This window comes from Poromitra crassiceps (genome assembly GCF_964638095.1).
Source record: "Poromitra crassiceps genome assembly, chromosome: 2".
Classification (NCBI taxonomy): domain Eukaryota; kingdom Metazoa; phylum Chordata; class Actinopteri; order Beryciformes; family Melamphaidae; genus Poromitra; species Poromitra crassiceps.
The window spans coordinates 26,104,058-26,119,865 of record NC_139624.1 but is presented as its reverse complement, the minus strand read 5'-3'; the positions used below and the strand labels follow the sequence as shown (position 1 = coordinate 26,119,865).

At 44.1% G+C, this 15,808-nt stretch overlaps 1 protein-coding gene across 1 annotated transcript in view; it reads right to left on the bottom strand.

The window, feature by feature from the left end:
* The window catches only part of LOC310799160 (condensin-2 complex subunit H2-like), a gene marked incomplete at both ends in the record, with an annotated part of 33,370 nt that overhangs the window by 13,570 nt on the left and 3,992 nt on the right, over positions 1–15,808 (bottom strand). The window contains 6 exons of the mRNA XM_083661727.1: positions 1,027–1,108; positions 2,222–2,319; positions 4,737–4,830; positions 6,059–6,142; positions 10,916–11,031; positions 14,416–14,564. Of these exons, the coding sequence (XP_083517853.1) occupies positions 1,027–1,108; positions 2,222–2,319; positions 4,737–4,830; positions 6,059–6,142; positions 10,916–11,031; positions 14,416–14,564 (623 nt within the window). The remainder of the gene's footprint in view (positions 1–1,026; positions 1,109–2,221; positions 2,320–4,736; positions 4,831–6,058; positions 6,143–10,915; positions 11,032–14,415; positions 14,565–15,808) is intronic.

The window sequence follows — 15,808 nt, the reverse complement described above, 5'->3', positions numbered from 1 at the left end:
GCAGGAAATACAATGGCCGAATCCAAGTGTCCACCCTCCAGACTTGTGGACTTCAGTCATACATACCATGTTCAATCTCATCACATCAAGTCTGCGAGGGCGAGAGACTACAAAGCTATAAACAAGCCGCTGATAGACAGGCCTAAGGACCACAATAATAAAATGCAGTTGACCTCTAAGACCTGTACTACATATTTCTGTGTCATGATGTGGATAGTCTCGCTGGCCAGCCTCCTCTCCCTTTCGTCCGAGGAGTCTGGCGCCGCAGGTCTCCATAGTGGGATTGCGATGGGCGGCGGTTAGCGGCAGTGCCCTTGGAAAATAGTTTCAAACAATCCAACTTGCCGTTTTCAGCGTGTAGCAACGAGCTAGCGTGTAGGTTTCTGCCGTTAGCTTGCTAGTTAGTTAGCGTTGTTGTTTTCACTGCGGTGGCAGGGCACTATTTACAGCGACACACAGGGAGGAGGGAGCGGAAGCCGCTCTGATTGACATGGTCGGAGCCAATGACAAAGCTTGTAATAAGCTGGGAGCGGACATCCGGCAGCGACTGAAACAGTCGCTTCAATGGGAGAGCAAAGTAGAGCAGGGGAGGTTTTATCCCAGTTATGGAGACCTGCGCGCCAGACTCCTCGGACAGAAGGGAGAGGAGGCTGGCCAGCGAGACTATGATGTGGATGAACATTATTTCTGGCCTACATGGTTCAAGTAACATTTTAATTGTTTTACAAATTCAGAATAGTTTTTTTTGTTCGGCAAGTGGAAAAACTACCGGTACAATGTCACATCCATATTGCAATGAATTGTGGGTCATTAAATCAGTGACGTGTGGGTGAAGTCTGCACTCCAAGCGGACTCTCTGGAAATCTGCAGAAAATCCACTTGGACTGATGAAGTGAGGATTTGGTGACCTCATCACTTGCAGACTTCCCGGGAAAAGCGCCCACAAAGTCCATGAGTCCACAAGTGTGGTGAGGTCCAGACTTTTGGACTGAGCCTAAGAAGTATGTTAACAGCATGGGGGATTACCTTGCAGGTGGGGTTGGTAGGGCTGCTCCACCTCTGGCTGCAGAAATGTCTTCTCCAGCTCCTCATCAGAAACGAACAGAGCCTGTGACGATACAGGCTGCATCATTAGCTGCCTCACACAGCACCACATACAGTACATACTGTATCTGACGATAGGTACATGCAAACTCCCCTACCGCTCTTCTCAAGATCCTCTTTCTGGTCTTCAACTTCTCTTTCATTTTACTCAAATAAATGTAGTTCAGGTCTGCAAACAAAATGTAAAAAAATTATTGAATAGTCTCAAGTGTACTTTCACATATATAAAGCATAATGAGGTCAAACGAAGTATGATTTAAGTTGACATGTTCATCTCAGTTTCCAAAACTTTTCTCTATAACTTTTCCTTTTCTAGAAGAACCACGAACTGTACAAACCAGTTTTGTTCGATTTTCTAAATTGACAAAATCCTTTTACCTTTCTCATGTTAAATAATTTAAACATTTGGAAATTTTATGTAAGAGTTTTGATTTTTCCCACATTCAAACTATTGTCATTTTTGTTATAGAGCTCAACAATCATGTGACGTTTCTTGCCCCAGAAGTGAATTCCACATTCATTTTCTCCATAGACATTTGGAAAAATCCTTGTATAATGAGTTTTAAGGCTTGAACCAAGCCAACCAGTCTTCCAGAAAATCGTGAGTGACGATTCTCAATCTTTTTTCCCCGGCATTTTTTTGTTTTTGCTGAAAGTGAAATGTTTTATGGTCACTCACGATTCTCACAAGGATTTTTCGAAATGTCTATGGAGAAAATGAATGGGGAATTCACTTGTGGGGCAAGAAATGTCACATGACTGTTGAGCGCTATTCCCATTTCATTTAATTAATTGATTTCCCCCCTTAACCCATTTTCTCTTGAATGGGCTTCGTATTTTTATGTCCTTATGTGTTTTCTTTTCAAGTCCTTTGTAAACTCTGCTTATAGGCGAGTACTACACAAATAAAGATGATTTGTTTTGTATTATTAGGAAAGCATGTGAGACAGAGTCGTTACCTGTAAACGTGGGCCCATTTTTTAACTTGTGCTCAGGGGGGTCAACTGCAACAAAAGGAAACAATTTTGTGAAGTCAGGACCAAAACATCATACCATCGGTCTTACCTTAGACAGTCTAATAAGAAGCATAAAAACACAAACGCAGTCCCTTACATACTCCCGTGAACCAACTGTTAAAGTCCTGAAGTGGAGCAGGACTCTCCCGTTTCCTCTTTCCGCCATCATCCAGACCTCCAGGAACCTTGTAGCTTTTCCCTAGGAAGCCAAGAGTCAACACAAGTCTATAAACCTGCGCTCTAGCTTTTATAGAGAATGCACAGATCGGCAACACGTCATTTTGTAGTAGGCTCGATAGTCCACGCCCCCCTTTTAGGGGGAAACTCGCCATTGGAAGAGACTGTACAAGAAGCCGAAAACACTTCAAACTATTTAAAACGGTTTAAATTAATATTGATATGCCGAAGAGTTGCTGTGTTGTTGGTTTCACTAACAATAAATCAGAAAAAACGGATCTCCAATGTTTTTTCTTTTAGATTAGGGGTAACAGTGTAAATGTGGACATCGATGCATGTTGCCTGGTGGAAACTCACAAAATTCAAAGGCCTTATTTTGATGATTTCAAATTTAATACTTTTTTAATACCTTAAGACCTCCGCAGGGACCCTGACAGTGGGCTGGGATCTGGATATAGCATAAGGCAAGTAGTAACTAGCGCATAATATTAGCTTGCTTCCAAGCTTCTTCCCCGGCAGTCAAAAGTCTGTTGCCATTTTGCAGGAAGCTGGAAAGAGACCAGCTAAACGTTAGCTTGCCCCATTTCCTTATGTGGAGGAAGTCACACTAAACTTCATTCAGAAATCTGGCAACTAAATGTGGCCTTGCTTATCAGAAAAGTAGATACCGCCAGAACATAATTTACAAATCTGTAGATGCCACTCTCCAATTCGGCATACATATAATTATCCCCCAAGAAGCACTTGGATGTCAAATCTCATCTTTTGGAAGGGGTTCACTCTGCTGGGGGGAGCGGATCATGGGCGAAACATTTCTAAGTGTTTAAATATATTTGGAATGCTTCTTATTGGAGTATGTGTATGCCCATTCAGAGACAGGCTTACCAGTATTCATAAAACACATATTTCCATCAAACGTCTCAACTCATATTCTACCATGTATAAACCATAAGTTGACGACTTTAAATGGAGCTAGCCACCCATGAGAGACTGACCAGGCTGTGACTAGGTCAGTTGTGAGGGCATAGAAGGGACATGAGTCACATAACTTAAGATGGACCAAATTAATATTAATATTTTTCACAGTCTATGGCCTGCCAAGTTGCAATATATTGTCATGTCATGGTGTCTTTGGGTCATTGATAAACAAAATGTATTGTTTTTTTCCTACCGATGTTTTGTCCTGCGATGTGACATTCAAGTTAATGGCGAGTGTCTTGTGGTTTCCCCAGAAAAGGGAGCGGGGCCATGTTGCCGTTCTGATGGTGCGATTTTTTTCCCTACTGATGGGATCGGGATGATCACGCCCCCGAACTCATTTGATTGGTCACTGCAACTGCTTATTCCTGAAAATGTGGTTAAGATTAGGGTTGGGGGGGGGGGGGGGGTGTTAGGGTTTGGGTATGGTCGTGGTTAAATAACAAAAACCCTAACCTTAATCTTTATTCTTTTTTGTTCAAAGTTTTTTTATTTGTTTTCTGTATATTATACAAAATACAAAATACAAATTCAAATACACTTGACACTTTTAAACAAAAACCCATCCCACAAGAACCCCTGGCCTATTACACCACATACGTACATCACAGTATATCAATACACAAATACACACAAAAGAAAAAGAAAGAAAAGAAAAAACATACAACAACAACAACAAAAACAGATTAATGAAAATAAATATGAGAAAGGGGGGGGGGGTAAATCTATATATTTGAAATGCTTTTAGCGTCCATTTTCTCTACCTGGTCCAGGACTGGCTGCCAGATGGTATAAAAGTCGAGGGCACAACCCCTTGTAGCGTATCTGATTTTTTCTAGGGTTAGATGATACATGAGATCTCTGACCCAGTGATTGAAAGTTGGAGGAAACTTGTCTTTCCATTTAAGGAGTACAAGTCTTCTGGCCAGAAGTGTACCAAACGCTATCATCTTTTTGCTGCATTGGTTGAGGGAGAGATCATGCGGTATCACACCAAAGATTGCAATTATGGCAAGAGGTTCAATGGATATTTCCAGTATATCAGAAAAGAATTTAAATATGGAATGCCAAAAATCTACTAATTTTGGGCAAAGCCAAAACATATGTGATAAAGTGGCTGGGGTTGTTTGACAGCGATCACAATTGGGATCCATGTCTGGTGTAAATTTGGCCAATCTCGCCCTGGACCAATGCAGTCTATGTACAATCTTGAATTGTATGACTTTATGTTTTAAACAAATTGAAGAGGAGAATATTTTTTCTAATATGGACTCCCATACATCCTCAGAAAGATCTGTATCTAATTCTTCCTCCCTTAATCTTTATTCTTAACCACATCTTTTTTTACTTGCCGCACGTTTTCAGGAAGAAGCAGTTTGCGACGACCAATCAAATGAGTTCGGGGCGTGGTCATCCTGATCCCATAGTAGGGGAAAAAACATCTCGCGTTCTGATGTATACCTGTGGCTGTGAGTAGTGCTTCCTTACCCGGTTTAAAGGGCTTGTCCCCGCCCAATACAGCATAAGGGTCAAGAGTCAAGATCCACACATTCACCTGAAACAAAACAAGCCAACAAGCCAATTGTATTTCTTGATACAGAACAGATTAGAACCCAGTGCCCCAGTGGCGTGCCGTCCATTAGGCGAACTAGGCAAATGCTAGGGGCACTTGAGCCGTTAGGGGCGCCAGAGAGGGTAAAAAATAAAATAAAAAATTTACAAATACTTTTTCATGATAATAGGCCTACTATTATTTTACAATAGTAGACAAAAAATAAGCAGAACAACGTCTTAAGTCTTTAAATAATAGTGAAATCATTCTTCTAATTCTGGCTGCAGCACTTTCACCATGGTCCCTAATCCATACCACCCCACCCCCTGCGTGGCCGCGCCCCCTTCTACCTGCTCGGAGCTTTTTCCCAGAGTGGGGGAAGGGAGCTGGAAGGTGGGTGCTGAGGGTGCTGCAGCACCCCCTGGTGGCAAGAAATGGGATTTTCGAAATTGTTGGATTTGGCTGTCTTGTGTTTATACCACCAACAAACACCAAAAAACAGTTTGTGCTTCCCAGCTCTAATCTTATTTCATACGCTCTCTCATCAAAAGTGTTTGATTTTCATCATAATCTGGTTTTCCATAATAATAATAATAAGTTCAGTGTTTATGCCTGTGTTGCTGTCTGTTGTAGTGTAAAACGACTAAAGGGAGAGCAGGTGCTTACATGAAAGTGAGTGAGAAAAGGAGAAGATACTGAATAATGACATCACAACAGTATAATCCTAATGTTAATTTAAAATTAAATATTCTTCTAAATATGGATGAAAGTCCAAAAAACGTCAAATTTTCTTCGGCGCTGCCCTCGCGGGCAGCACCGAGATTCCCTTCCTTACAGCACCCCCTACCTAAAAGTACTTACAGCGCCACTGGGGAAGGGCGATTATATTTTCTTTGGGGGAGAGGGGAGGGGGGGGCACCAGCAAAAATCTTGCCTAGGGCACCAACTTGGTCAGGCACGCCACTGCAGTGCCCAATTGTTTTCTTACTTTTCATATACAGAATCAGGTATTGTGTGTTAATTTCAAACTTGCTGACAGACTCACAATGGATCAAGTTTGTAATTCACCATGGAAGTGTTAAGAGAACTCAATACATCCCATGTTATGGTCCCAAAATGTTACCATCCAGTGTGATGGATGACCCTTACTGATCCACCCATGGTGAATTTTACAGGCATTTGGTGCTTGGAGGGTGGTAATTATCAAACCCTAAAAGAAACATTAGCTTACAGCATGTGTTGCCTCCTCCTCCCTCTTCGGTTTGTCAGCGTCGACGGCCTGTCTCTCTCGAAGCTTCCTGCCTTCACTAGAGACCTTGGAAAGAACACGGGAGAAACAGGGCTGGGTTCAAAAAATCGATTCTCCGATTTTTAATCGATTTTTGTTTTAATCCTCGATTATCAATTCATATGTAAAGAGATTGATTTTTTTATATATATACCGTAAATTCCGGACTATAAGCCGCGGCTTTTTTCCCGTTTTTTGGCCTTTTTTGGCCCCTGCGGCTTATATAACGGTGCGGCTTATCTATGGATTTTTCCAGCAAACGGCCACTCGGGAACCTCCAAAATCTATGGATGTTGGTATGAGGCAGAACGAGAGCAAGACAGACATTATGAGAGCGAGACCCTGATTGGATGATGTTGCAAAAAATGTGCCTCGCGACCTGATTGGAGCACTGTGCCACTACTCTCTCTCAGCCACTACGGTAAAACACCCTCCCTCCTCCCTCGCTCCGGGGGGAAAAAGGCAGCGATTGAGCCTGAAAGACAGTCTGAATGAAATTGAATGTAACATTCCCAATTCTATGTATTACATTCTAAAAAACTAACAGCAACATTTTGGAAGGCTAAGCCACACAACTAGCTCGTTGTAATCTAACATCATGCTTCAAAAGATGGAGAACTGGCTGTGTTACGACGATGGCGGCGATTGAGCCTGAAAGCCATGTCTGAGACAGTAGCGAGACAGGAACAACAACAACAGCAGCAGCAGCAAAGGATCATGCACAAACCCGAGACGAAAGGGACTGTCCGTCAGGGCGCGGACGACTGTGTCAGCAACTCCCTCCCGACTACCAGGAGAAAATTACAAACTTCGGCGAATTCACACAAAGAAAGATCAAGGAATATTCCATCGGACCGGAGCAGATCATAAATATGGATGAAGTGCCTTTGACGTTCGACCTGCCTCTCACTAGGACTGTTAACAAGAAAGGTGAATCGTCCATCACGTTGAGAACCACAGGTCACGAGAGAACGAATTTCACTTGTGTTCTTGGCTGCACAGCATCTGGAGTAAAGCTCCCGCCGATGGTGATTTTTAAGCATCTCACAATGTGTGATTTTGTCTGGGGATTAGTGACCTGACTTTTGTTTTGTTGAAATGTTAATAAATGGGAGCTTCCCCAAACAGCCATCTCTTTCCCGACAATCCCCTCTGTGCACGAAGCCTTACATATGGTAATTAAACATCAAAACACCCGCGGCTTATAGTCCGGTGCGGCTTATATAAGAAAAAAATAGTCAACTCTGAAGGTGCGGCTTATACACCGGTGCGCCTTATAGTCCGGAATTTACGGTATATAAAAAAAAAAAAAAAAAAAAACGTTTTTAAATAAACAGGCTAAAATATTATGCTGTGTGTGGTAGTTGAAACATAGTTTCAAGTTGACGTTTATTTATGTTTGTAGTTGAAACAAAAAATAGTAAATAGAAAAAAGGAGCTTCTTGATGCTTATAGAAGGATTTAATAAAGAAGTAATGTACAGTTATACTTCAGTTAATACAAAGTACATCTTCAAGATAGGACAAGGGCACAAGGGACGCAACGCGTTTCAACCTCTGGTCTTCGTCAGGCTGTAGGCGGAAAAAGTTGGTTGCCGCACCTGTATAAAAGCAATACGTGGCACACGGAAATGATACTGTGACGTGTGAGCCACGTCAAACAACAGAAATGTATAGGATAGAGACAGATACAGCCCTAGAAATAGCACACTGGATTCTATACAGAAGTAGGCTATAAGTCATATCACATGGTATGCAATAGGCTATTGGCAAAAAACACACATAGGCTATAAATAATAGTGCGACTAATGCACTGAAGTGGAGACATCAAGCGGATACACAGCACATCACAAAGCAATCTACAGTTAGAACATGTGAAGCATGTTAACGGAGTTTGTAGTTGAAACAAAAACATAAATACTGTAGGCTACATGAATGGAAATGTTTGATCATTAATATCTACTTTTAGAAATTATATAGGCTGAAATCAAATCACTGTGCATAATTGTGAAAGTGTCTTTATTGACAGATGAAAAGGCTGTTATTTACCCTTTGTCACCACCTGAGGCCTGTACTACAAAGCCAGTTTAGTGGTTTAGCGAGGTAACTTCAGGTTTAAACCTGGTTTGGCCGTACTACAAAGCAAGTTAACTTCTTACCGACATATATTTCCATAGCAACTTATGCTTCACACTTAACCTGGTCCGTAGCAGGTTAAGTTGCAAGGATAAGATTAGACCTTAGATACACCGCCCACGAACCAATCGAATCAGCAGTTTGGAAAAATGGCCAACCCCTTTCTGGACAAGTTTCCCATCTAGGAAGGAGCACGAATTGTAATGTTGAATGAGTAATGTTAATCAATGTTAATGTTAATCAAGGACTAAAGCCTTGCACTTGTTGGCTATTTTAATTAAGCCCTATACCACTTTGGAATATGTTTTTATATATTCATTTTTGTGCTCTCAAGTAGCCTAGATACGTTGTTTGATCCCGCTGATCGATTGCAGCTGAATAGTGAGTGGAGAAATATCACTAAACAGGCATAAAAAGGTTACATAAACGTCTCCAAAGCGCACGGTGCCGTGTGCGCAACGGAGCTGAGACTGACGTTGGGTTGGAATTGAAATAGTCATAGCTTACATGCTGGAATAGCCTACTACATGTAAGCAATTTAATATGGGATCACCTGCACACAGGCGATCCCATATTAAGATGATTCATATCTAGGCTACTCCTGCATTTTGCAGCTGCAAGTGTTGCTTTTGGCCTGTATGATGTGATTGAACTTCATATTTCCAGCATCATTATATGAAATATGGAGATATGCGACTCTGCTGACAATATATGTGACCACAAAATAGGCTATTTTTTATAAATGAAATCTATGCCCGCACATACCGTGTCGTTCAGAAGCCTCTTTTAATTTTATTATCATTCTTTTTTTTATTGATAGCCTATAGGAATTATTCAATCAGTGCGACTAAACATGACATCATTATTATTCGTTGAGCCTAAATGGTCTATACATACGGATTTTGGACTGAGACATTAGGCTACACATTGCTTCCACTCGCAGTTTATTGAGAGGGTGAATTCAGCTGCTGTAGGATACGTGGAGGCAGAAACCGCTCTTCAAATAAATGACTGATGTGAATAAAAGTGGTAACTTTAGACAGTCATTCGGGAACAGACTAAAAATATCCAATGCGGATTTTGATTCTGACATAGTAGTAGATGGCTTTGATGAATGAGGAAATAGGCGTGTCTGGCGCTGTAAAAGCTACGGTTCTGAGCTGAGCGGTCCATATTGCATTGTGATTGGCTAGTTGTTAAAAACCACGCCTCTTTTGCGGGCACGAGCTCGTGTGCACGGGCATTTTCATGTGCACGCGCAGTCAACTTGATTAGAACAACCTGGTTCGAGTTAACGACTGGCAAACGAGGTTCGTAGTACAAGTTAACTACAATCGAGCTGATCTGGTTTAGACAAACCAGATCAAGGGACAGATCCTGGATCTTCTTATCCAACATTCGTAGTACAGGCTACTGGTGAGTAAATATATGTGTAACTAAAACCATTAAAATTGACAACAGGTCTGCAACTCCCCCCCCCCCCCCCCCCCCCATGTATCCACTTGGCGCAAAAAAAGGTTGGGAACCCCTGTGTTACATAACTGGACAGTCATGTAATTCAGGGTACAGCTCAAAAAACACGTTTTGGTATATCACTAACCAAATCGATATTGAAATTAATCGAATCGGAATCTAACCGAAATTAATCGATTCACAACGTTGTGAATCGGAATCGAATCGATTCTTGAAATTTGAACCAATACCCAGCTCTAATTCCAGGGCATCTGGAGGTCGCCAAATTTAAAACTTTAAGCTCTTTTAATGCCGATCTGGGATTTAATTTGAGACCAATTTAGAAGCAAACCTTACAAAACATGCCTATTTCTGATTGAAGAAGAAAAACTGGAGGGGCAAACCCGTCTTATTTGTCACACGACGACCCACAACACAATCATGGCATGCTTGACGGTGGCTGGTGAAATATAATCTCTGCATTTAACCGCAAAATGCGGCCCCAGGGCCGGACCTGGCCCCTGCCCTGGACCATCTCAATCCGGCGAAAAGTGTTGGCAGGTATGATGTCCAATGTGTGGCCCTTGGCTTACTTGATGTAAGTCAGTATGGCCCTCTGGAATTTTTTTTTGCCCGCCCCTGATTTAACCCATCCAGGCTTGTCCTTCCTCCGGGGGGCAAGTGGGCAGCTTTCTTGTGTACGGCGCCCGGGGACCAACTTCAAACATTGTATCGTATGGAGGAACCACATACAAAGAACATAAACTCCCCACAGAAAGGCCCTTTTGACGAGATATCCCGCCTGGGCAGTAGGCACTGAAGACACGAGGGGGGACACGCCCCCTCAGTGCCGACAGCGTCCCAGGCGGGAATCAAAACCCAGGACCTTCTAGCTGTGAGGAGACAGCGCTACCACTGCGCCACCGTGCACACAGAGCATAGCTAATGAAGGTTATAAAATGGGCAGATCAACAAAACAGAAAATGATTGTCAAGGGACATGAAGTCCAGCTGTGTTTAGTAAAGCAGATACGATACATATTGTAATACTAACAGGTCACTTACATCACACCCTCAACATGTCTGTGGATGTATACTTATTCTATGCACTGGACAAATGTCTGTGTTAAGGGTCAATTTATAAGGTTTATGCATTTGCATTTTTATCATATATCTTTTGCCATTTGTTAATTTGGTGTGAGTGATATACCTACCCCCTGTCCGTCAATGTGCTCGTCTGGTCTCTGGTCCATTTCCACATCATTGTCCTGTATCGGCAGAAAGTTGTCCTCTCCATCATCGTCTCCACCGTCATGGACGTTGGCCACACCTTTAATGCCCAAGATAGTACTACCATAACCAGAACTGACTGCACCTCTGATGTAGCACAGTCAGTCTGTGTCAATATAAACTGAATGGAGAGACAGACTGAAAGGTTGTCTCCATAATCCAGTGAAAGTTATTAGTCGGCTAATGTTGCTAAATGAAATGTCAATAGACGGCTGCTATCACTCAAAATAATGTATGCTAAACTGCTAGCATGGAGGCTACAGTAACACATAGTGTATGTTAACTCATTGAGTGCCAATGACGACTAAAGTCGTCAATTGAAAAAGTAACGTTCAGTGCCAATGACGACTAAAGTCGTCAATTGCGTTTTTTGACGGTGGGACGTGGATCAAAGCCTAATATATCTCCTGTAAAATTTTGGGGCATGTTGAATGTGTATAAGCTATTTTACCGACCCATTAGGTGGCGACAGTGCTCTCCAGATTAGAGAAAGTTGAGTAAAAACAGCAGAAAAAGCCGTGATGAAACCATTCTCATGTCATGCTTTTCGCTGTCGCGCTGGGAGCCGGCGCACAACGGTGGGGGGCTCCGAAAATAGACTCTGGGTGCAGCACACTTTGAAACGCGCAGCAGAAAGCCCAGAATCGGACGCAGCTTCATCCCAGCTCACAACCGAAACCCCAGAAACGAGCGAGCCCGATCCAGACTGCCCCGACGAGCGGCCGCCATCCAGGCAGCAGAGACTCGCCTGACACAAGCAGCAGTCAGAGCGAGCAGAGCCACCAGAGACACACCCACGGAGGAGGAGTTTGCAGTAGAGGGGGGTGGGGGTGCTGTTATATTGAAGGAAATTACTGTTCAGATGTTTCAGGTCAGAAAATATTAGCTTCAGAGTCAGTGATTTGCTTGAAATGCTATATTTCACAAAAGGCTCAATATCTCAGCTTCTAGATGGAAACGCCTGTATTTGCTGTTTTTGACCTATCTTCTCCGGCCCTAAGTCATCCCCTAAGCCACTAAGTCACCAACCCCTAAGCCATCCCCTAAGCCACTAAGTCACCAACCCCTAAGCCATCCCCTAAGCCACCAAGTCACCAACCCCTAAGCCATCCCCTAAGCCACTAAGTCACCAACCCCTAAGTCACCCCTAAGCCACTAAGTCACCAACCCCTAAGTCATCCCCTAAGCCACTAAGTCACCAACCCCCCTAAGCCACTAAGTCACCAACCCCTAAGCCATCCCCTAAGCCACCAAGTCACCAACCCCTAAGTTCATCCCCCAAGCCACTAAGTCACCAACCCCTAAGTCACCCCCTAAGCCACTAAGTCACCAACCCCCCTAAGCCACTAAGTCACCAACCCCTAAGCCATCCCCTAAGCCACCAAGTCACCAACCCCTAAGTTCATCCCCCAAGCCACTAAGTCACCAACCCCTAAGTCACCCCCTAAGCCACTAAGTCACCAACCCCTAAGCCACCAAGTCACCAACCCCTAAGTCATCCCCCAAGCCACTAAGTCACCCCCTAAGCCACCAGCCCCTAAGCCACCAAGTCACCAACCCCTAAGCCATCCCCCAAGCCACTAAGTCACCAACCCCTAAATCACCCCCTAAGCCACTAAGTCACCAACCCCTAAGTCATCCCCTAAGCCACTAAGTCACCAACCCCTAAGTCATCCCCTAAGCCACTAAGTCACCAACCCCTAAGCCATCCCCTAAGTCACTAAGTCACCTACCCCTAAGTCACTAAGTCACCAACCCCTAAGTCATCCTAACTCCTGGAAACAATCTACTCCCCATGGCTCGCTACATCAGGCTCAGGCCTCAGACTGGCCCCAGCGCCAAGTTGGGAAGCCACTAAGTCACCCAGGCCAAGTCGGGTCACCAACCCCTAAGTCATCCAAGTCCAGCGCCCAGTCGGGAAATCTCTAAGTCACCCAGGCCAAGTTGGGAACCCCTAAGTCACTAAGTCACCAACCCCTAAGTCATCCAGCACCTCAAGAGGACGCTCCAGCTGGTCTTCATCAGCTCTCCAGCTACACCCGCCCGGAGCAGGCGGCCATACCGCGGCCCAAAGAACCCTCCTTCCTCAATCGGCGAGCATGGCAACAAACAGTGTCCCGGGCTCCGTGCCAAAATGTCTCGTTGGTGGTGGCTCCCCGAAAAGCACAGCGCCCAGTAGGCGCAGTAAATCTCCCGGATCATTTTTGGGGGAGAGAGAGAGTCGAGAGAGAGAGTCAGGGTCAGTCAGAAGGCCAAGTCGTGCGGCGCGCAAGGCCCGACCGAGCTGGGAAGCGCCAGCCGCAACGCAAGTAGGGGGGTCAAGATCGAAGGCCCGACCGAGTTGGGAAGCGCCAGCCGCAAGTAGCCATAAGTCGTTAAAAGGTCGAAGGCCAGAAAAGTACAATCAACTACCGGTGCCCGCAGATCTCAATTAACCTCCGGTAATCAGATCTTCCTTTTGGGGGATCTCCTAGCCTAAGCAGATGCCCTCCTCTTGCCTCAAGAGCAGCGCCACTGGCTAATGGAGTCATGTGCCAAAGCATTTGCCATGCATGCCGATTGCTAAATAAAGTTTGTTAAATCCTACGAACTGGCCTCTCATGATTGAAGTGAGGTCTCTAGACCATAGTTCAAGCAGAAGGCCATTCGTGCATAATCTAATCCGATCACCCCTGACGTCAATCAAGTTCTAGTATGACGTGGTCAGTCAAAGTCTTAGTATGACGTCCGTAATGACGTCAGATATGACGTCAGTTAATTCTCATATATATAGCAAGGGTTCTACGTCACCTCTCTCTCTCTGGCCGATCATAACAGCAGCAGCTTCACAGCAGTCCATCTCCCTTGAGCCCTCCTCCGGAGCGTTGTTTTGCCCCACCCACCTCCCCAGTCCGCCACCAACGAGTCGTGACTCCTGATCCCCCACGGGGGGGGGATCTCCTAGCCTAAGCAGATGCCCTCCTCTTGCCTCAAGAGCAGCGCCACTGGCTAATGGAGTCATGGGGATCTCCTAGCCTAAGCAGATGCCCTCCTCTTGCCTCAAGAGCAGCGCCACTGGCTAATGGAGTCATGCGCCAAAGCATTGCCATGTTAAATCCTACGAACTGGCCTCTCATGATTGAAATATCACACAATATTCTGTGGGCCTCGAGAAATCACTGAAAACGCTCTGAAACTCTGGCACTGGGAGCGTCCGTTCTCCAAAAGTGGCTGGCACTCAATGAGTTAAGGTGTTCGCATGGGGCCAACTATCTACCAGGGACCTCTATGTCAGGAACATGTTCTCTTCTCATCAGTTAAAGTTTAAATTGACCAGCGGGACAACCTCCCCAAATCCCGGTGTATTATTGCTTGAACACAACCTATGGTAAGGATTTGCAGCAGCATCTACTGTATCTCAGTGAACTAGTTTTGGTGCACCTACCTTGCTGCTGAGGGAGCGGGACTTCAGCTGGGTCATTTCTGTGCTCAATGCAAGCTGGACCCAGGGTGAGGAGAATTAGATCCTGCTCGCCTGGGATGAAGGTGTTCATCCGGAAGTCTTTATGGCTGTCCAGGATCTCCCCATTCATGCTGTCGCAGACCAGAAAATAAATAAATAAAAGTCTCGTAAGTAGGTTATCTGGAACTTTCAGGAAGTCAACTTTAAATTAAGACAGTTTAGTGCTACCTGGGGGGAAGGGGTATATATATATATATATATATATATATATATATATATATGTATATATACACACGCACACTTGAGCTGCTTAATATGCTGCCATATTTACCCTGAGGTTAAGTGAATGGATGCATTCATTAGTATACACATATGTATGAACTCAAGTAGCATGCATGAGCATCAAGAAGTTATAGTACCGTAGTTTACTACAGTATGTACCGGTGTACAAAATCCCCCCACCAGCTCAGCCTCACCTAATCAGCTACACCTGGGGCCCTGATTGGGCCGCACCTGGGCTCAATAAAGGACGGCTGATTGGGTGAGGCTCAGTAGGCTCCAGACAGCAGTGGAGGAGGCTGCTTTGGCCTTCCCTTGATGTTCACCAATGTGCAGATGCATCATTGCCAGTAAGTCTTGTTATAGTTAGTTATTTCCTTTTGTATATTTGAATTAGATGTATTATTACTTTACAGTTGAATGTTTTCCCTTGTTTGTTTGAAACCTTTGTTAATACCTTTTTGTGTTTAGGTAAAATCATCTGTATCATCTGTTTACATCAATCTACACCTGTCGGATATTCCATCACACACCAAGGAATCTGTCTAAATAAAACCCTTGGCATATGTTCCTCTGGTCCTCCTCATTCTCACCGATGCCCCACTTGCTGAGGCTATACCTTTAACCAACACCTCAAGCAGTTTCTACAACCGGTATATGAATATTTTTCCTCATTATCATGCAAGTTTATGCAGCAAGGTGCTCCAAAATCGAATGAGTTACTCTGCTCTATAGGTGGAACCTGCATGGTGCGACGTGTGTTATTTTAAATGTACCATTGTTGCGATGTTTATTGTTGTATTATGCATCTTGTAAACCCATGAGGGCTGGGCACCGTGGAGCGCATTACACATAAATAAACAAATAAATTCATGGTGTACGTATGACATTGCAATCATGTGTTGTTCTGGAGTTACCGTGTGTGTTCACTAGGGATGGGCATCGAATTTCGAATTTTCGAATAATCGTTGTTATTATCAAGGTCGACTTTAACACTTTAAGTGCCACGGCCCTTGGGCAAAAGGTTGCTTGCTGTGCCACATAGGCCGCAATGCATTTTAAAACAGTCATATAATTTCTTTAATAATTACTATGT